This window comes from Bufo bufo, chromosome 2 (assembly GCF_905171765.1).
Source record: "Bufo bufo chromosome 2, aBufBuf1.1, whole genome shotgun sequence".
Taxonomy (NCBI): Eukaryota; Metazoa; Chordata; class Amphibia; order Anura; family Bufonidae; genus Bufo; species Bufo bufo.
The window spans coordinates 298,420,836-298,443,776 of NC_053390.1; the positions used below are offsets into that span (position 1 = coordinate 298,420,836).

General features: G+C 41.6%; 1 protein-coding gene and 1 long non-coding RNA gene across 2 annotated transcripts; one reads left to right on the forward strand and one right to left on the reverse strand.

The window, feature by feature from the left end:
- Window positions 1-1,560: 1,560 nt before the first annotated feature.
- On the reverse strand, window positions 1,561-11,499 carry LOC120991474. The gene is made up of 3 exons (XR_005776683.1): window positions 11,268-11,499; window positions 10,272-10,276; window positions 1,561-1,571 (listed from the first exon to the last, which is right to left on the reverse strand). It is a non-coding gene; the product is annotated as an uncharacterized LOC120991474 (long non-coding RNA).
- A 5,170-nt stretch (window positions 11,500-16,669) lies between these two features.
- Window positions 16,670-17,647, forward strand: LOC120990826 (olfactory receptor 49-like). Its single transcript, XM_040419728.1, has one exon. The coding sequence runs from the start codon at window positions 16,670-16,672 to the stop codon at window positions 17,645-17,647; it is 978 nt and encodes a 325-aa protein (XP_040275662.1).
- Window positions 17,648-22,941: the final 5,294 nt, after the last annotated feature.

Here is a 22,941-nt window from a genome sequence, read left to right on the forward strand (position 1 = left end):
TTTTTCAGCCCCTAAGTTCAGGGTCAAGTTCAGGACCCAAACTTTGAAACAAAGTTCAGTCGAACCGGAACATCGACGGGTTCATTTATCCCTAGTACTACACTTACTCTTGTAACTAGTTCAATCAAAAATCGAAAGAGAAAGCACATGGCCGGACCTGTCCTATTATAAGAGAAAATACACACTAGCAATCAATGCCACAATAATATAGTGGTGCTCAATGAAGCAGTATAAATCCAATATGAGTTCAGAACTAAAGAGATCCAAAGAATGGCACTCACCATAAAAATCTTCCTTTATTTAATCCAGGGTGCACATACAGCAAATACAGAAGGGTAATGCAAGAGAGCAGTCGGCCTACGGCCGTTTCACGTCACAGGCACTTACTAAAGGCACTTACTAAAGTGACTATGAAACGGTCATAGGCCGACTGCCCTCCTGCATCACCCTGCTGTCCTTGCTGTATGTGCATGCTGGATAAAATAAAGGAAGCTTTTTCATTGTGAGCGCCATGCTTTGGAGTTCTTTGTTCTGGACTCATGTAACTAGGTTCTGTGTGAATGGCTAAGTTGGTTGGTACTTACATGTAAAGTATATTACTTGTAATCACTAGGGAAAGAACTTGTATTTTCTGTAATTGTAAAAGTTTCTAAACTTATGAAATGTAGTACATAGTAAAGTCAATTTATGATGTCACTATCTCAAGGGAAATTGACATCAATGAAAAGGTACGGTACTTGTCATTATGCCCGTTATAAAATAACTTCTCTGGTATTGTGCATACTGTAGCTGTGTTTCTTTCACAGGAACAGGGTTTGAAAAAGATATACTGCGTTTCACACAGTATATATAATATTTATTCAAGGGCTGGTCTCATTTCTGTAGGAGAATCTATGCTGCAATAAAAGGATATCACATTTCTTCAGATTGCATCAGGAATTCAGGTAACTGAGGTTTGCTGCAATTTGATGTTCCTTTTTCTTATTTTTAATACTACGTGTGATATGTTTTCGTACACATTTAAAGTACAGTAATTAGTTCTTATTCTGTACAGTACATCTATACAGGTGCTTATAGTACAATTTTTACAATGTGTGAAATGATTTCTATGCATACAATACTGTCTAGGTGATGCATTCTAGGATATCACCTAAAATACTGAAAAAATAAAATAAAATGGAGCATGGTGATTTACAAGTATCAAAAGTTGACTTTTAAGGACTTTTGTGCCCCCCTTATATATACAGTATATTTTGGAAATGCCTTGAAGTAAAATATCCTGAAAACAGAATTTTAAAATCCACTTACGGTTTTTTTCCTGAAAAACTTTCAAATCTAATTAAATGATATTTAGATTAAATTATATTTACAGGATAAAATAAGACACCTTCTTTTCACTGAGACAGTTTTGCTATATGAGGTCTAGTGACATAGATTAGGGAACAGCGGGCAAAACTAAAACACTGTATATGCCTAGTTAGGACCCTCGGGATGGAAACATAAACTTATAGAATGGTCGTTAGACCCCAAAAAATCCCTTTAGGGGTCCTAACAATTAATTACGCATAAAACTACATCTATATTTGGCACATCTAAAACCCAAAACTAAAGACCGACAGACCATATACGTTTAAAACTATCAGGGACTGGTAGAGAATTACTGTGATCTAATTTATAAGGTGAGGGACAGTTTGTGCAGTGACAATTTACGTGCGAATAAATTAACATCCTTCACCCAAATAAATTGATCAAATCGTGGTACTGGAGTAAATGTGAGCCCTTTTTGCAATAATAATTTTAAACGTATATGGTTTGTCGGTCTAAAGTTTTGGGTATTAGATGTGCCAAATAAAGATGTAGTTTTATGTGTAAGTAATTGTTAGGACCCCTAAAGGGATTTTTTTGGGGGTCTAACGACCATTTTTTAAGTTACTGTATATGTCTGATACATGGACTTGGGCAATGCATGAAAGAGGAATCCATTATTTTTTGTGCCATACAATCCCCCCTCAAGCTGCGGTATGTACAAAGCATATCAAAGTGTATCAGCTTTTTCTGGGGAGTTTGTCTGTTTTTTTTTTTTTAAGAATGCCCGACGCATACTACCGTAAGTCAGCATTACCTATGGAAATAACATACTCACCAGCTCCCCGCCATTATTTTCCAAATAGCTGCCTGGATCTATTCACTGGACTTTTGGTCCTCATCTTTTAACTTCCACATGGACAGGCTCACAAGCACCACTGCAGCCAAAGAAATCCTGACCATCCATTGTAGTTATTTTGGGACTGGAAGAACAAGCACGTTTTTCAGGGGGTTTTCATCACTGTCATCTGACAGACATAACTTAAAAAAATTTCCATTGATGCTAGTCAATAAGTTGTATTTCTGAGGGCACATACAGCTTGAAAATAAATATTTTTTCTTGGTAGGGGAAATTATGCAGCTTTATTTGTTTGTTTTTACACATTTGCTTATGATAAAAATGCAGGTAAGTGTCTAAAATACTTTATTGTTTGGGTCTGTCCAAGCAGGTACAAGCATTGCCAAATATAAATATATATTTATATATATATATATATATACACACACACATCTTTTTCACCCTATAAAATGTATATGCCTAAAGACACATCTAGAGGAGGAAAATAGTCCTCTAGTGTTTCTCAGACCTCATATCAGACCCCCGGTCAGACCCTCAGTGTTGAATAGAGCCCCACTCAGATCCCCAGTTCTTCTCAAACCTTATATCAGACTCCCAAACAGACTGTGGGAGTTGATCAGACCGCCATTGTTTCTCAGACCTCATATGAGACCCCAAATCAGACACCTAGTGTTGATGAAACCTTCAAACAGAGCACCAATGATTATCAGACCCCCCCCCCCGGTATGTCTCAGACCTCAGATCAGACTCCTGGTGTTGATTAGACACTTTATTGGACCCCAGTGATTCTCAGTAGTGTTGATCATGAATATTCGAATCGCGAATATTAATCGCGAAAATCGGCACTTTGAGAATTTGCGAATAATTAGAATATAGTGATATATATTCGTAATTTTGAATATTCTAGATTTTTTTTTCCATCAGTAACCTCCCTTCTTGCTTGTGGGCCAATAAGAAGGCGGCAATGTCTTTGTCTTAGTTTAGCAACATCCCTAGTAACCAATAGGAAAGTTGCCTACCCCTTACTATATAAGAAACTACTCAGCAGCCCTTGTATGCATTTTGCAGATCTGAGAGAGACATCAGTGTTATTGCTGTGCTCTCTGCTTTCCTGTGCCATTACATTAGATAGTTAGTTAGTTAGTTAACTTATGTACATAATACAGATAGTTAGTGGGAGATAGTCAGTGTAGGTTAGATCATGATATAGTGTAGCTGATAGGTTCTGCTGTCCATACATGCATGCTACATACATAGTGCTGTATGTATGTATGTATGTATGTTACCTACATACATACCGTACATACATAGTGCTGTGATGTCACAAGTTCACAACAATACTTAGTGCACTAATCACCAATAAGTAGTCAGACCTGTTAAAATGTGAAGTTGCACGTATTGCGCCAAAATATTTGCATCATTAATGCCGATTTCACAATTGCAAATATATTGGAGCACTCTATCTGCATATAAAGCTATTGTAATGTTCTGCTGTGCCAACCATTTTCTCCAGTCTCAGGAAACTTCTAGCAGCTTGAAAAATTTTGCTATAGTGACCCACGCCTGTATTTCGCGCGCATTACGCAAACATTACATTGCTGATTTTTCGCGATCAAGAAAATAATCTTGAATTGGCGAATATATGATGCATATTCTACCAAGTTTTAGCGAAATATTGCAAATTTGAATTTTGCCCCTGCCGCTCATCACTAATTCTCAGACCTCAGATCAAACCCCCAGTCAGAACTCTAGTGTATCTTAGACCTCAGATTGGGCCACCAATGTTTTTCAGATCTCATCACCTCCAGATAATGACACTACCCAGTTGATCCTCTTCCTGCTGCACTGTGTTATGATCTGACGTCGCACAGCATGAGGTCACAGAGCAGGCCAACGTCCATAGTGTGCAGCACTGGTAGAGGAAGACCAGAAAGCAGTGAGCAAAAAGCTAGCAGACAAAGCGTTGTATTCACTGCTCCCTGGTCCTGCTTTACTAATGACCGCCACATAAGACGCACTGCCATTTTATTCCCACTTTTGAGGGGGAAAATGCATCTTATTGGGGGTGAAAAACAGGCTGTTTTTTTTTTACATTTTACTACTGTTGCGCAATTGCACAATAGAAAGCTAAATGAAAATTATTTTTTTGTCCCCACTTTCTGAGTACCATAACTACTGACAAAGTTTCACAAGGGCTTAGGGCAGGTTCACATCAGAGTTATTGAATTCCGATATAGGTTCCATTATCACAGTTATAGCAGAATATAATGAAATTCTAGGACAGAATGCGAAACGGAAGCCTTTTAGAGGCATTGTGTTTTTCTCCTTCCGAATGCATGTCTATGATGGCACATAACGGTTCCTTTTGTTTCCGTTATACATGACGGAAAAAATAGTCCTGTTGACAGGAATGCCGTTCTAGAATTCCATTAGAGTTCCGAACCAATAACGGAATTCAATAACGCTGATGTGTACCCACCTTTATTTGCAGGATAAGGTGTAGTTTCATTTATGCCTTTTTAGAGTCCTATACTTAGAACATATTGATCCATTTATTTATTTATTAAACCCTGCAATTCTGAATTTTTTTTCACTGTGAGAATTAAATAAGATGTTGGTTTATAGTACAAGTTGCTATTGGCGCAGCAATACCAATTTTGTGTTTTTTTACATTTAAGAAAAAAAGTTTTGCTTTTCAAAATTATATATATATATATTTAAACTTTTTTAAAAGTTCCAGTAGAAGTACCTTTTGATTTTATTACAGCACTCAGTCTTTTTGGGTATGAGTCTATCAGCATGGCACATTTTGACTTGGCAAGATTTGCCCACGCTTCTTTGCAAAAACACTCCAAATCTGTCAGATTACGAGGGCATCTCCTGTGCACAGCCCTCTTCAGATCACCCCACAGATTTTCAATTGGATTCAGGTCTGGACTCTGGCTGGGCCATTCCAAAACTTTAATCTTCTTCTGGTGAAGCCATTCCTTTGTTGATTTGAATGTATGCTTTGGAAGTTCCTCTTCATGTTCAGCTTTCAGCTTTCTAGCAGAAGCCTGAGGCCCCCTGCACACGATCAGGATTGCGTGCGGATTTTCCGCGCGGATTTGCGTGCGGAAAATCCGCACCGTAGGTCATGTCCATTGTATTCTATGAGAATTTGAAATTCTCAATGCACACGATGCAGATTTTTTCCGCGCGGATTTTGACCTGCGGTGCGGATTTTAAAATCCGCGACATGTCAATTAATTTTTTTTTTCCTGACCGGATTTTCTTCATTCACTTAGTGAAATCCGCATGCGGAAAATCCGCACCGAATCCGCACCGAATCCGCACGCAAATCCGTATGCAAATCCGCTCCAATTAATGCGGATTGACCGCACAGATTTGCCTGCGAACACCTGCGGATTTCAGTGCGGATTCTCCGCACATGAATCCTGAACGTGTGCATGTACCCTGAAGGTTTGGTGCCAATATTGACTGGTATTTGGAACTGTTCATAATTCCCTCTAGCTTAACTAAGGCCTCAGTTCCAGCTAAAGAAAAACAGCCCAAAGCATGATGCTGCAACCACCATGCTTCACTGTGGGTATGGTGTTCTTTTGGTGATGTGCAGTGTTGTTTTTGCGCCAAACATATCTTTTGAAATTATGGCCAAAAAGTTCAACCTTGGTTTCATCAGACCATAACACCTTTTCCCACATGCTTTTGGGAGACTTCAGATGTGTTTTTGCAATATGTAGGCTGGCTTGGATGTTTTTATTCATAAGAAAAGGCTTTCGTCTTGCCACTCTACCCCATAGCCCAGACATATGAAGAATATGGGAGATTGTTGTCACATGTACCACACAGCCAGTACTTGCCAGATATTCCTGCAGCTCCTTTATTGTTGCTGTAGGCCTCTTGGTAGCCTCCCAGACCAGTTTTCTTCTCGTCTTTTCATTAATTTTGGAGGGACGTCCAGGTCTTGGTAATGTCACTGTTGTGCCATATTTTCTCCACTTGATGATGACTGTCTTCCCTGTGTTCCATGGTATATCTAATGCCTTGGAAATTCTTTTGTACCCTTCTCCTGACTGATACCTTTTAACAATGAGATCCCTCTGATGTTTGGAAGCTCTCTGTGGACCATGGCTTTTGCTGTGGGATGCGACCTAAGAACATTTTAGGAAAGACCAACTAGAGCAGCTGAACTTTATTTGAGGTTAATAAGAGGCACTATAAATGGTGGCAGGTGTATGCTGACTCCTATTTAACATGATTTTGAATGTGATTGCTTAATTCTGAACACAGCTACATCCCCAGTTATAAGAGGGTTCGCACACTTATGCAACCACATTATTTAAGTGTTTTGTTTTCTTCCCTCCTCCTAAAAGATTTCAGTTTGTTTTTCAATTGAGTTGTACAGTTTATAGGTCACATTAAAGGTGGAACAAGTTCAGAAATTATTTATCTTTGTCTCATTTTTTACAGCACAGAAACCTGACATTTTAACAGGGGTGTGTAGACTTTTTATATCCACTGTATATATATAGCAGAAGGACCTGGCTTTGCACGGATATATTTCATCTATTTAATTTAATGTTTCTGTGTGTCATTAAACGATATTGACCGTATCCCCCATAACAGTGACCTCTACAGTACCCCACCCCCTTAACAGTGAACTCCACAGCCCCTAACCCTTTGATATTGACCTCCTCAGGGGCCCGCCCCCTTAACAGTGACCTATACAGCACCTCGCCCTTAACACTGACCTCCATAGGGGACTATCCCCTTATCTGTGACCTCCACTGTTCCCTGCCCCCTTAACAGAGACCTCTAAAGCACCTGTCCCTTTAACAGTGATTGCCACAGTACCCCATTTCCTTGACAGTATCCCCCATAACAGTGACCTCTACAGTACCCCACCCCCTTTACAGTGAACTCCACAGCCCCTAACCCTTTGGCCCGCCCCCCTTAACAGAGACCTATACAGCACCTCGCCCCTTAACACTGACCTCCATAGGGGACTATCCCCTTTTCTGTGACCTCACAGCACCCTGCAAACTTAACAGTGACCTCCACAGCAACTGCCCCTTTAATAGTGGCCCCTGCACCCTTAACAGTGACCTCCACAGTGCCCGTCCCTTTAACAGTGACCTCCACAGTGGCCTGCCCTTAACAGTAAATCCACAGTGCCTGCCCCTTTAACAGTGACCTCTACAGCAGCTTCCACTTTAACCCCTTAAGGACTCAGCCCTATTTCACCTTAAGGACTTGGCCATTTTTTGCTAATCTGACCAGTGTCACTTTAAGTGGTAATAAATTTAAAACACTTTGACTTATCCAGGCCATTCTGAGATTGTTTATTCGTCACATATTGTACTTCATGACACTAGTAAAATGAAGTAAAAAATAATAATTTTTATTTTTAAAAAAATACCAAATTTACCAAAAATTTGTAAACAAATTGCAAATTTCCAAGTTTCAATTTCTCTACTTCTATAATACATAGTGATACCTACAAAAATAGTTATTACTTTACATTCCCCATATGTCTACTTCATGTTTGGATCATTTTGGGAATGATATTTTATTTTTTGCGGATCTTATAAGGCTTAGAAGTTTAGAATCAAATCTTGAAATTTTTCAGAAATTTAAAAAAAACAATTTTTTAGGGACCAGTTCAGGTCTGAAGTCATTTTGCGAGGCTTACATAATAGAAACCACCCAGAAATGACCACATTCTATAAACTACACCCTCAGTGTATTCAAAACTAATTTTACAATCTTTGTTAACCCTTTAGGTGTTCCACAAGAATTAATGGAAAATATAGATACAATTTCAAAATTTCACTTTTTTGGCAGATTTTCCATATTAATAATTTTTTTCCAGTTACAAAGCAAGGGTTAACAGCCAAACCAAACTCAATATTTATAGCCCTGATTCTGTAGTTTACAGAAACACCCCATATGTGGTCGTAAACCGCTGTACGGGCACACGGCAGGGCGCAGAAGGAAAGGAATGCCATACGGTTTTTGGAAGGCAGGTTTTGCTGGACTGTTTTTTTTTGACACCATGTCCCATTTGAAGCCCCCCTGATGCACCCCTAGAGTAGAAATTCCATAAAAGTGACCCGATATAAGAAACTACACCCCTCAAGGTATTCAAAACAGATTTTACAAACGTCGTTAACCCTTTAGGTGTTCCACAAGAGTTATTGGCAAATGGAGATGAAATTTCAGAATTTTAATTATTTGGCAAATTTTCTATTTTAATCCATTTTTCCCAGTAACAAAGCAAGGGTTAACAGCCAAACAAAACTCAATATTTATAACCCTGATTCTGTAGTTTACAGAAACACCCCATATGTGGTCGTAAACTGCTGTACGGGCACATGGCAGGGCGCAGAAGGAAAGGAATGCCATACGGTTTTTGGAAGGCAGATTTTGCTGGACTGTTTTTTTTGACACCATGTCCCATTTGAAGCCCCCCTGATGCACCCCTAGAGTAGAAACTCCAAAAAGTGACCCCATTTTAGAAACTACGGGATAGGGTGGCAGTTTTGTTGGTACTAGTTTAGGGTACATATGATTTTTGGTTGCTCTATATTACACTTTTTGTGAGGCAAGGTAACAAGAAATAGCTGTTTTGGCACCGTTTTTATTTTTTGTTATTTACAACATTCATCTGACAGGTTAGATCATGTGATATTTTTATATACCAGGTTGTCACGGATGCGGTGATACCTAATATGTATACATTTTTTTTATTTTTGTAAGTTTTACACAATCATTTTTCAAAAATCATGTTTTAGTGTTTCCATAGTCTGAGAGCCATAATTTTTTCAGTTTTTGGGCGATTACCTTGGGTAGGGTATGATTTTTGTGGGATGAGATGACGGTTTTATTGGCACTATTTTGGGGTGCATGTGACTTTTTGATCGCTTTCTATTACACTTTTTGTGATGTAACGTGACAAAAAATGGTTTATTTAGCACAGTTTTTATTTTAAATTTTTTACGGTGTTCATCTGAGAGGTTAGGTCATGTGATATTTTTATAGAGCTGGTCGATACGGACGCGGCGATACCTAATATGTATACTTTTTTTTGTATTTATGTAAGTTTTACACAATAATATCATTTTTGAAACAAAAAAAAAATCATGTTTTAGTGTCTCCATATTTTGAGAGCCATAGTTTTTTCAGTTTTTGGGCGATTATCTTAGGTAGGGTCTCATTTTTTGCGGGATGACATGATGGTTTTATTGGCACTATTTTGGGGTGCATATGACTTTTTGATCGCTTGCTATTACACTTTTTGTGTTGTAAGGTGACAAAAAAATGGTTTATTTAGCACAGTTTTTATTTATTATTTATTTATTAGTTTTTTTATTCTATTTTATGGTGTTCATCTGAGGGGTTAGGTCATGTGATATTTTTATAGATCCGGTCGATACGAACGCGGCGATACCAAATATGTATACTTTTTTTATTTATGTAAGTTTTACACAATAACAGCTTTTTTAAAGCAAAAAAAATGATGTTTTAGTGTCTCCATATTCTGAGCCATAGTTTTTTTTATTTTTTGGGCGATTGTCTCAGGTAGGGGCTCATTTTTTGAGGGATGAGGTGATGGTTAGATTGGTACTATTTTGGTGGGCAAACACCTTTTTGATTGCTTGCTGTTGTACTTTTTGTGATGTAAGGTGACAAAAAAATGGTTTATTTAGCACAGTTTTTATTTATTATTTTTTACGGTGTTCATCTGAGGGTTTAGGTCATGTGATAGGTTTATAGAGCCAGTCGATACGGACGCGGCGATACCTAATATATATGGAAAAAAAAATTCCCCTAATTTTTACAATTTTTTTAAAACTTTATTTGGGGAAAATGACGTTTTTGTTTATTTTTACTTGAAACTTTTAATTTTTTGGGGGGAAAACTTTATTTTTGTAACTTTTTTTTAACTTTTTTTTGTCCCACTTTGGGACTTGAACTTTTGGGGTCTAATCCTTTACAATGCATTCCAATACTTCTGTATTGGAATGCATTGGCTGTATGAGTAATACAGTGTGTATTACTCATACAGCTTCCGGCCTGTGACATCCAGGGGGCTGGATCTCACAGGCTCTTCACCGGAAGGCAGCGCGATGCCTTCCTTAGGCATCACGCTGCCGTCCATGCCATCGGGTCCCCCCCCCACAGCCCCATGGGAACCCGATGGCACCGCCGACCACCGCCACCGCACCAGGTAAAAGCCGTAAACCGCATGTCTGAATTGACTTGCGTTTTGCGGCGATCGCCGACACGGGGGGGTCACAGGACCCCCTTGCGCATTTAGCCGAGGTGCCTGCTCAATGATTTGAGCAGGCACCTTGTTCCGATCACTGCACGCCGGGCGGCGGTGATCGGAAACAACACATGACGTACCGGTACGTCATGGGTCCTTAAGGACTCGGGAACCATGCCGTACCAATATGTCATGGGTCCCTAAGGGGTTAATAGTGTCCCCTGCCCCCTTAACAGTGATCTCCACAGCAGCTGCCTCTTTAAGGCTAGGGCTACATGACGACATGTCGCACGACATTTTGTCGTACTAATGTCACAGAACAATTTTTATAATGATATGCTATGGTGTCACACTGTGACATGCGACATGCTGCAACTGTAACATGACAGTCGCAAAAAATCCATCCAAGATGTATGTATGTAGCAGTGTAGTTGTGCCCTATGTGTCGTGCAATTTATTGTCATCGTGTAGCCCTATCCAAAAGCTGACCTACAGCAGTGAAGATAAATGGCTGGGTTGTTATGTAAACCTGGAGTAAAACTGTGTGTATGTGGAGACTAAGGGCCTGTGAGCTTCTATTGGCTGATAAGGGACATGTGACCGTGTGTATGGCAGTTGGGATATGAAGAGAAAGACTTCCAGGCTTCTATTGGCTAATTCAGGTAATTTATTTGAATATCTCAGGAACGGAGAGTCATAGAGAGCTTTATGCCGTTTGGTCGCGCATAAAGAACAGACAGACAGACGGTCAGCAGACAGATAAACAAAAACACATTTATATATACTGTATATAAGATATATATATATGCTAGCAGAAGGACCCGGCTTCACACGGGTATATTTCATCAATTTAATTTAATGTTTTTGTGTGTCGTTAAAAGATATTGAAAGTATCCCCCATAACAGTGACCTCTACAGCACCCCGTCCCTTTAACAGCAAACTCCACAGTTCCCTACCCCTTAATACTGACCCCCCACAGTGCCCTGCCACTTTAAAATGGGACTTCCACAACAGCCGATCCCCATAACTTTGACCTTCACAGCAGCCCGCCCCTTTAACAGTGAGTTTCACAGTACCCTACTGCCTTAACAGTGACCTCACAGTACCCTGCTGTCTTTATAGTGACCTCACAGTTCACTGCCCCCTTAACAGTGACCTCCACAGTGTCTGCCCCTTTAACAGTGACCTCCACAGCGCCCTGCTAGTTTAACAGTAACATCCACAGTGCCCGCCTCTGTAACAGTGACCTCCACAACGCCCACCCCGTTAACAGTGACCTCAATAGTGCCCGCTCTTTTAACAGTGACCTCCACAGTGCCCGCCTTTTTAACAGTGACCTCCACTGCGCCCAACCCTTTTAACAGTAACCTTGATAGTGCCCGCCCCTTTAACAGTAACTGTCACGGATATAGTAGGGGAGAACACCAAAAGACAATCAAGAAGGAAGGGGAAAGACACTAGGCCTCACCCCTAGGGAAGGAAAAGAGTCACCAGCTATAAAACCCTGCTCCTGGCCCTAACTCCTATCCATATGGGCACCTCTCGATGGTAGAGATACCCATACACGGGAACCTAGAAAACCCTGGTGACCCTCAGATGCCCTAAAGATAATGACAGGGCAGAGACCACCTGTTCCTTCCCTGGTGAAGGAACTAGCGTCTCACTGAGGCCTAGTAAACAACCGGGAGGGGGGGGGGATACAAAACACGACAAGCGGAACACTTAACTTCAGAGGATGAAGGATGAATAGGACTTCAACACGAACCACACTCCAGATCTTCCAAGACCAAATGAAGCTATCCCAAGCAAGGAGTGATGGGAAAAGTCAGACTAAATAGGGTGTGGTAGAGGTCACATGATCCACACCTGAACAGGAGGTGTGGACATACCAGCAACACACAGACAAAGTGAAACCAAAAGAGGCTGTCAGATCACTAATGCATAGATAATCTTTCAGACCTTCTGGGACCTGACCTCCGGGCACCCAGGACCGACCTTATCAGGATGAGCTCTGTGGAATGCTCTCACCAGACGACTAGCATTAACATCGGTCGCTGGAACCCATCCTCTGGTTCGTACCCTCTCCAATGAACGAGATACTGGAGGGATCTCCGGAGAACTCGGGAGTCCACAATCCTGCTGATCTGAAATTCTAAATTTCCATCCACCATGACAGGAGCGGGAGGCAAGGAGGACAGCTCAACAGGTTTGACACATTTCTTTAGCAACGATTTATGAAATACGTTATGGATTTTCAATGCCTGAGGAAGTTCAAGACGGAAGGCTACAGGGTTAACAATGGCAGTGATCTTATACGGACCAATAAATCTTGGGCCCAACTTCCAAGAAGGTACCTTAAGTTTAATGTTTCTTGTAGACAACCACACAGAATCACCCACTCTCAGGTCCGGATCACTCATGCGTCTCCTGTCAGCCACACGCTTATACCTGTTGCCCATCTTTTTCAGGTTATTTTGGATTTTCCGCCAAATAGAAGACAAAGAAGAGGAAAATCGTTCCTCCTCAGGAATGCCGGAATTTTGAGCACCAGAAAATGTACCAAACTGTGGATGGAACCCATATGCCCCAAAAAACGGCGACTTATCAGTGGATTCCTGTCTACGGTTATTTATAGCAAACTCGGCTAACGACAAAAATGAAGACCACTCTTCCTGATTCTCTGAAACAAAACATCTCAAGTAAGTCTCCAGATTCTGATTAGTGCGCTCCATCTGTCCATTCGACTGAGGATGAAAAGCCGAAGAGAAGGACAATTGTACACCCAGACGAGTACAGAACGGTTTCCAGATTCTGGAAACAAACTGAGTCCCTCTATCGGACACCACATCAGAGGGAATGCCATATAGTTTCACGATGTTATCGACAAACACCTGTGCAAGAGTTTTAGCATTGGGTAGACTAGGTAATGCAATAAAGTGTGCCATTTTACTAAAACGATCTACAACCACCAGAATCACAGTTTTTCCCGAAGAATTCTATAAATCCGTGATAAAATCCATGGACAAATGGGTCCAAGGTCTGGGCGGGATGGGCAATGGAAGCAGAGATCCGGATGGCCGAGTATGTGTCACCTTAGCACGTGCACAGGTACCACAGGCTGACACATAGTCCTCAACACACTTACGCAACCCTGGCCAACCTGGGGGGGGGGGAATACAAAACACGACAAGCGGAACACTTAACTTCAGAGGATGAAGGATGAACAGGACTTCAACACGAACCACACTCCAGCTCTTCCAAGACCAAATGAAGCTATCCCAAGCAAGGAGTGATGGGAAAAGTCAGACTAAATAGGGTGTGGTAGAGGTCACATGATCCACACCTGAACAGGAGGTGTGGACATACCAGCAACACACAGACAAAGTGAAACCAAAAGAGGCTGTCAGATCACTAATGCATAGATAATCTTTCAGACCTTCTGGGACCTGTCACAGATGTGACAGAAACATCCACAGTGCCGTCCCCTTTAACAGTGACCTTTACAGTGTCGGCCCCTTTAACAGTGACCTCCACAGTGCCCGCCTCTTTAACAGTGACCTCCATAGTGCCCACCCGTTTAACAGTGACCTCCACAGCGCTGTGCCCCTTTAATGCTAGGGCTACATGACGACATGTATCACGTGACATTTTTTCTCAACAACTTTTATAATAATAGGCTATGGTGTCGCACTGTGACATGTGATATGCTGCGATACGACAGTTGCAAAAAATCCATCCAAGATGGATCCATGTAGCATGTAGTTGTACCCTATATGTCATGCGACTTATTGTCGTCCTGTAGCCCTAGCCTAAATCTGACCTACAGGAGCGAAAAATGGCTGGGTTGTTATGAAAACCTGGAGTAAAACTGTGTATGGCAGTTGGGATTTGAAGAGAAAGACTTGCAGGCTTATATTGGCTAATGCAGGTAATTTTTTGGGAATATCTCAGGAATGGTACGTCCTAGAGAACTGAGACCCGGTCTAAAACCTTTCCGGACACCTGATATACCTGTGTGCCAAATTTGGTGAAGATCGGTTTAGTCGTTTGGTCGCGCATAAAGAACAGACAGACAGACGTCCAGGCAAACAGACAGAAACTCATTTTTATATACTGTATATATAAGATACTAGCAGAAGGACTCGGCTTTGCACGAGTATATTTAATCTACAGTATTTTATTTAATGTTTGTATGTGTCTTTAAAAGATATTGACAGTATCCCCCATAACAGTGACCTCTACAGCACCCTGCCCCTTTAACAGTGAACTCCACAGTCCCCCAACCTTTAACACTGACCTCCCACAGTGCCCCGCCACTTTAAAATGGGACTTCCACAGCAGCCCATCCCCTTCACTTTGACCTACACAGCAGACCGCCCCTTTAACAGTGAGTTTCACAGCACCCTACTCCCTTGACAGTGACCTCCTCAGGGGCCCGCCACCTTAACAGTGACCTCCACAGTGCCGGCCGCTTTAACAGTAACCTCCACAGTGCCGTCCCCTTTAACAGAAACCTCCACAGTGCTGGCCCCTTTAACAGAGACCTCCACAGTGCTGGCCCCTTTAACAGTGACCTTCACAGTGCCCCCCCTTTAACAGTGACCTCCACAGTGCACGCTCCTTTAACAGTGACCTCTATAGAGCCGCCCCTTTAACAGTGACCTCGATAGTGCTTGCCCCTTTAACATTGACCTTTACAATGCTGGCCCCTTTAATAGTGACCTCCACAGTGCCCACCCCTTTAACAGTGACCTCCACAGTGCCCTGCCCCTTTAATTCTAGGGCTACACGACGACATGTGTCGTGCGACATTGTGTCTCAACAATTTTTATAATGATAGGCTATGGTGTTGCACTGCGACATGCGACATGCTGCGACTGCGACACGACAGTTGCAAAAAATCCATCCAAGATGGATGCATGTAGCAGCGTAGTTGTGCCTTATGTGTTGTGCGACTTATTGTCGTCCTGTAGCCCTAGCCTAAAGCTGACCTACAGCAGTGAAGAAAAATGGCTGGGTTGTTATGGAAACATGGAGTAAAACTGTGTGTATGGCAGATGGGATTTGTAGAGAAAGACTTGCAGGCTTGTATTGGCTAAAGCAGGTAATTTTGGGGGAATTTCTCGGGAACGGTACGTCCTAGAGAGCTGAGATCCGTTCTAAAACCTTCCCGGACACCTGATGTACCTGTGTGCCAAATTTGGTGAAGTTCGGTTCAGTCGTTTGGTCGCCCATAAAGAACAGACAGACAGACAGAGAGAAACTAATTTATATATATATATATATATATATATATATATATTTATATATATATATATATATATATATATAAATGGAGTCTCTCCTATGGGCCAACTCTGGTTGCCTAGGACACGTCCCTTCGCAGTCGTTTGAAACAGGAAAAGCCATTTCGGCTTGGACTCTTTTTCCTGGAAAAGTAAATGGATATGTAGGCTGTAAGATCAGCTAACAGTAAGTAACAGCTTATTGTTATTATTACCTAAGCTTTATTTAGCTAAATAACATCAGTTTGTTATTATTAGTAGCTTTTCACAGCCCTTATTATATTCCATCTGTTATTGTACAGTTTGATGTTAGTGATTGGTTGATTAGTATTGTTATACTACATTATTGTTATTTGGTGCTTGCTTATACTTTTCCTTTTGTTATCATTTTCTTGTCTATTTTATGTCATTTATTAAAATTGTTATTATTATTTTAAAGTGTCCGTTTGTGATTATTGAATTACACATCCAGAGGTATCCAACCTTCAGCTTGAAAGGCTGCAATTCCTACTTACCATTATAAAAGTCATTTCAGAGCTGTTGCTTTTATCTGTGTAGTTTATAGGAGCCACTGTCATTGATAATAATCATCATAGCTTGCTCCTTATTCATGAAATCTACCTAGGCCAGATCATACAATTTATTTCTTGCTGTCAACACATTCTTCAGCGCTGTAAAGAGATGGTTACTGCCATCCCAATGAGGCACCTAGTCCAATTCTCCCTATCACACACATGCAAACAGGAGTAAAATATACAAACTCCATTTATCTGTTGCTCTTGGAAGAATTCCACCCATCTTTTCCTTTAAATACATTTTCCATCAATTTAAAATTGGAGAGGTAAGCCAAGAGCTGTAATAGAAAGTATATACAACTATTTATATGATTTTATCTTATGGTTAAAAATATCATACTGTTATACTTTTTTATAGGATCTTCTTCAATAATGGAGAGAAAAAATGTTACAACAGTGACAGAATTCATTCTTCTGGGATTGCCTCTGAGCTACCAGTTACAAATCCTGCTGTTTGTGGTCCTCTCTGTATGCTATGTAATAACTATAGTGGGTAATACAACAATACTTGTAGTTAGCTTGACAGATGCTCAGCTTCATACTCCTATGTATTTCTTTCTTAGTAACCTGGCTCTGTTAGATATTTGTTTCACATCTGCTATTGTTCCTAAAGTGATTTACAATTTAATTAGTGGAAGTAAAACTATCACTTTTCATGGATGTCTTGCGCAGTCATATATCTACTTTCTCTTTGGCACTACAGAATTCTTGCTCCTGGCTATGATGTCTTTTGATCGGTACGTGGCTATCTGTCACCCTCTACGATATGGAGCTATTATGAAACGAAAGCTTTGCCTGAAATTGATTCTGTGCTCCTGGATAGGAGGATTCCTTGACACAATTGCTCAAACCATCCTCACTTTCCGACTGCCATTTTGTGGCTCAAATATTATTGACCATTACTTTTGTGATGTTGCTCCTTTGCTGAAGCTGGCATGTGGTGATACCTATCTTATAGGGATGTTGGACATTATACTGGCATCATCTTTGGTCTTGGGATCATTGTTATTCTCCATGGTTTCCTATGGTTGCATTATATTTGCCATTACAAAAATTTCTTCTGTAGCTGGACAAAAGAAAACATTCTCCACCTGTGCTTCACACCTTACAGTGGTATTCATAGTGTATGGGAGTTGCATCTTTATGTGCATCAATCCCTCCAAGAATTCAAAGATTGACTCCACCAAAATTGTTTCATTGCTTAACAGTATACTTACCCCTCTTCTTAATCCTTTAATTTATAGCTTTAGGAACAAAAACTTTAAAGATGCACTAAAACGCACAATAAAGAAGAAAACATTGATTTATAAAAAAAACATAGATAACACAATAACAAAAATGCAAAATTAACAAAACATCAAGATTATGTTCACACTTGTGTTGTGACCAGAGGTGTAACTTGAAGCAACAGAGTCTGTAACACTGTCCCTTGGGTTACCTTTTGGTTACTGTCATTTTTCATTGGAAGACAATGCAGCATGCAGTGCTATTTTTCCAAACAAATATGATAGAATCTGTGACAGAGACACCAAACTGAGCCTCAAACACAGTAAACAGAGCCTAACTTACAGTATGCCCAAATTTTGAAGGTTTCTGTAGACACTGCTTGCTTCCCTGGGCTTAGGATTTGACGTCTAATTTCAATTGCAGTACAGAATGGATCACTATGCACCATTCTTCTAATCAGTCGACCCGTGAGTGCAGAGGTTGACCTGTGTGCTCCTCTTGCTGTCCTTCCAGCTCGTCATTGTTTTCCCATCCAACCAACATTGAATAGTGCTGACATCTCAACCTAGGCATGTAGGGATAATATATGAGCGAAGTACTCAAAAATTTGATTCGGCTGCGTCGCCAAATTTTACAAAAAAATTTGCTTTGTGACATATTACTTTGTCATGAAGCGCATTTCTTTGTAAGTAGCAGGTGCAATGACAGGGAGTGGCACAGGGAGCATCATTGTACCCCTCAGATGACGCGTTCATACATGATTGCAGTATCTGATAATAGTAATACAGTGTAAAATAATAAAAATAAAAAATCATACTTAATCCATTTGCTTGCAACGGGCCGGCCGCCGCCATCTTGATTAAAGATCTGGCACCAAATCTTGCGCGGCCCGTGAATCACGTCGGTCAGTGTGGTGACGTCATACGTCACAACGCACAGGATTTTGTGAGAGATCTTTAATCAAGATTTGTTGCGAACAAATGGAGGCGGTAAGTATGTTTTTTTTTTTTTTACACTATTTCAGGTAAAATCGATTTGCTACCCCAAAGCACAAGAAAATTTGCCTTTGCAGCAAATCGAATTTCTTCTGAAATTCGGATCGATTTCCACTTTGTCGGGTTCGATTCCCTCAACACTAGTAGAGATCAACGATTCTATCTCTCTCGGTTTGTGACAAGTGATAAAAACTATTTGGGATTTTTCCCATTTGTGACCAACAGCCAGAGTTTAATATGACCTCACAGCACATGTCGACATTTACTATATTAGTGAACTAACTGGTGGTCCAACCGGACCCATGTACGTCTTTTATCATGTGCTGTTATATCTTTTAAAACATTACCAACATGTTTCGCTGGTTACCCAGTGTCTTCAGGGGATCGTGCAGGTATGAGTGTTGGGAGCGGAGACCATCTCTTAAAGACTCATATTACAGTGACGTTTTTTCTGCTGCCTATAGGATGACATTACGTCTTACATCCCTCCCTTCATGCCGCACCTCCCTCATTCCAATAGGTTTACGCGCGCTCCCAACACTCATACCTGCACGATCCCCTGAAGACACTGGGTAACCAGAGAAACATGTTGGGATGCAGGGTGTATGAGTGTGTTCATGTTTTTAGGCTCAGTGGCAGTGAGGGAGCTCCGTAACAGGAGTTAATTACAGCTAGTTCAGGTACAATTATTCAGATAGCTGCAAGCCGCAGAACAGGCTGCAGTCGGTATCGACGCTATACAATTGCTGTGAGGTAACAGCAGTAATACTGGGATATAGAAAAAAGAGGAAGTGACCCACGCTACTAATAGTTTTAAGCTGTCTGAGTTCTGTTAGCACTGACCTACAAGTGTTTTTAAAAGGAAATAAATAAAAGTAATGTTTTAAAATATAAAACAGCACATGATAAAAGACGTACATGGGTCCGGTTGGACCACTAGTTATTTCCCCAAGTGATAAAAACGGGCACATTGATGAGCAGGAGGCATCACACAAGCATGCAACATGACTTAGTCCAATTTTTTAGATTTCATGTGGCTAAAATACTTTTCAATTTGGCTTTTATGCTCCTCCAACACACAATCATGCTTGAAAATACAAATTTGCAGATCTTAGTGACACCCAGGGCCGTACCTAGAGCATTTGGCACCCGGGGCGAACCCTTTGTTTGGCCTCCCCCCACCCCAAGAAAGTTAAGAAAACATGCACAAACTTTTTTCAATGTTTTCAATAATATTTATAAATAAAAATAAAACCCCTTAATAAAATAAACCTCTGCACACCCCCTTAACGAAATAAACCCATTAACCCCCCTTAATAAAACCCATTAACCACCCCTTAATAGACCCCTTAACCCTTCCTTAATAAAATAAAAACCTGCACCCCCTTAAACCCCAGTATAATAAACATTGGTGGCGCAGTGCGCCCCCCCCAACATAATAAACATTGGTGGCGCAGTGCGCCCCCCCTCCCTAGTATAATAAACATATAAACATTGGTGGTGCAGTGCGCCACCCCCAACACCCTAGTATAATAAACATTGGTGGCGCAGTGCGCCCCCCACAACATAATAAACATTGGTGGCGCAGTGCGCCCCCCTCCCTAGTATAATAAACATATAAACATTGGTGGTGCAGTGCGCCCCCCCCCCAACACCCCAGTATAATAAACATTGGTGGCACAGTGCGCCCCCCCCCCAAACATAATAAACATTGGTGGGCAGTGCCAATGAGGGTTAAAAAAATAAATAAAAATTAACTCACCACCTCCAATTGATCGCGTAGCAGCCGGTCTCATGTACTTTTTCTTCAGGACCTGTGGTGATGTCACTGAGCTCATCACATGATACATCATATGATCCATCACCATGGTAATGGACCATGTGATAGAGGCTGGATCTCAGTGACGTCACCACAGGTCCTGAAGAAATTACAAGGAGACCGGCAGCAGCTACGTGATCAATTGGAGGAGGTGAGTTAATTTTTTATTTTTTAACCCTCATTGGCACTGCCCACTGCCCACCAATGTTTATTATACTGGGGGGGGCCTCACTCAATGTTTATTATACTGGGGGGGCGCACTCAATGTTTATTATACTGGGGGGGGGGGGGCACTCTGAAGATAACTGAGCTGTTAATACAAATACAGGAGGCGGGTGCCGGAATCAAATAGCGGCACCCGACCTCTATGACAGGGAGCGGCACCTAAGTGGTTAACTGCCGCTGATCGCAGCTCCCTGTCATAGAGGTCGGGTGCCGCTATTTGATTCCGGCACCCGCCTCCTGCATTTGTATTAACAGCTCAGTTATCTTCATTGGTGGCGCAGTGGCCACAGCCCCTCCCCCGGCCCTGTCCCTTTTCTTATTCGCCGCGGCGGCAGCAGCACAGGGGGAGGGAGAGACCATCTGGAGCCCTGCCCCTATCACAGCGCCACGCCTGGCCCACTCGCCACATTTTTTTTTTTTTTCATCCTCAGTTGCGGCTGGCACCCCCCTTGTGAGTGGCACCCGGGGCGGGCCGCCCCCCCTTGGTACGCCACTGGTGACACCTGCTACTTTCTTTATTGGCATAACCTTATGGCTTGTCCTCCTTGGTGCTGCAATTTCAATGTTGAGGAACGTAGATGTGTGCTGATAAATAAGAACATTAGGTATAGGGATATTCTGAGATTGCATTATAAATGGCCTTTCCTTAGGATCCATATTTTTCTTCTATTAGAGTACATTTTAATATTAATTAGGTAAGCATGCTGCCTTCTTCATCGTGACTCATGCAGAGACAGAAAATGGCCCTGGACACCACATTAAAAGGGTATTCTGGTAATAACAAATTATCACCTATCCAATAGATAGGTGATAACTAGGGATGAGCGAACCCGAACTGTATAGTTTCGTAAAAGTTCGGGTTCGGTGTTCGGCGCTTTCTTGGCGCTTTTTGAAAGGCTGCAAAGCAGCCAATCAACAAGCGTCATACTACTTGCCCCAAGAGGCCATCACAGCCTTCCCTACTATTGGCATGGCTGTGATTGGCCAGTGCAGCATGTGACCCAGCCTCTATATAAGCTTGGGTCACGTAGCGCTGCACGTCACTCTGCTGATTCAAGCATAGGGAGAGGTTGCTGCTGCGACGTTAGGGCGAGATTAGGCAGATTAACTCCTCCAAAAGACTTCATTCTGTGATCGATCTCCAGCTGTGGATCATTGAAGTGCTAATATCGACTTGCTCACTTTTTTTAGGCTGCCCAGAGCGTTTTTAGATCACTTTTTTCTGGGGTGATCGGCGGCCATTTTGTGGCTTGTGGTGCGCCAGCACAAGCTACCACCAAGTGCTTTTAACCATCAATAGTGTTGTTATTTTTTGCTATATCCTACATCAGCTGCAGGCTGAGCCTGTGTCACCGAAGTGCATTTAACCATCAACAGTCTGGTTATTTTTTGGCCATATACTACATCAGGTGCAGGCTGAGCCTGTGTCACCAAAGTGCATTTAACCATAAACAGTGTGGTTATTTTTTGCTATATCCTACATCAGGTGCAGGCTGAGCCTGTGTCACCCAAATGCATTTAACCATCAACAGTGTGGTTAATTTTTGGCCATATACTACATCAGGTGCAGGCTGAGCCTGTGTCACCCAAGTGCATTTAACCATCAATAGTGTGGTTATTTTTTGGCCATATACTACATCAGGGGCAAGTTGAGCCTGTCACCCAGCGCCTAAAAAATAGACCTGACATTTCTATTCAACCAAATCTGTACTGTTTTAGCTGGTCAAATTATTTGTAGTGACCGTAAAAGCACAGTTTTTGTTCTGGGTTGAAAAACTATTCCAAAATTTGCAATTCTCAAAATAAGTAGTTTATGCTATATATATCAGGCCTACTTGAAATCTATCCCAAAAAGGATATCTTAGATTCAAGGTGCTGATAGTGTCATTCAGAAAAACTTAACACACGCTACCGTGCAGATACAAGTCTAATTCTGTGATTAAACGTATACCTGTCACACAGCGCAAAAATAATAGGCCTCACATTTCTATTCAACCAAATCTGTACTGTTTTAGCTGGTCAAGTTATTTGTAGTGACCGTAAAAGCAAAGTTTTTGTTCTGGGTTGAAAAACTATTCCCAAATTTGCCATTCTCAAAATTGTGGTGAACGGGAACAATGAGGAAAACATCTAATATGGGACGCGGACGTGCACATGGTCGTGGTGGTGTTAGTGGACCCTCTGGTGCTGGGAGAGGACGCGGCCGTTCTGCCACAGCCACACGTCCTAGTGAACCAACTACCTCAGGTCCCAGTAGCCAGCAGAATTTACAGCGATATTTGGTGGGGCCCAATGCCGTTCTAAGGATGGTAAGGCCTGAACAGGTACAGGCATTAGTCAATTGGGTGGCCGACAGTGCATCCAGCACGTTCACATTA

Excerpts from the sequence above, each read along its gene's own strand:
- LOC120990826 (XM_040419728.1), top strand. The coding sequence starts at position 16,670 with ATGGAGAGAAAAAATGTTACAACAGTGACAGAATTCATTCTTCTGGGA.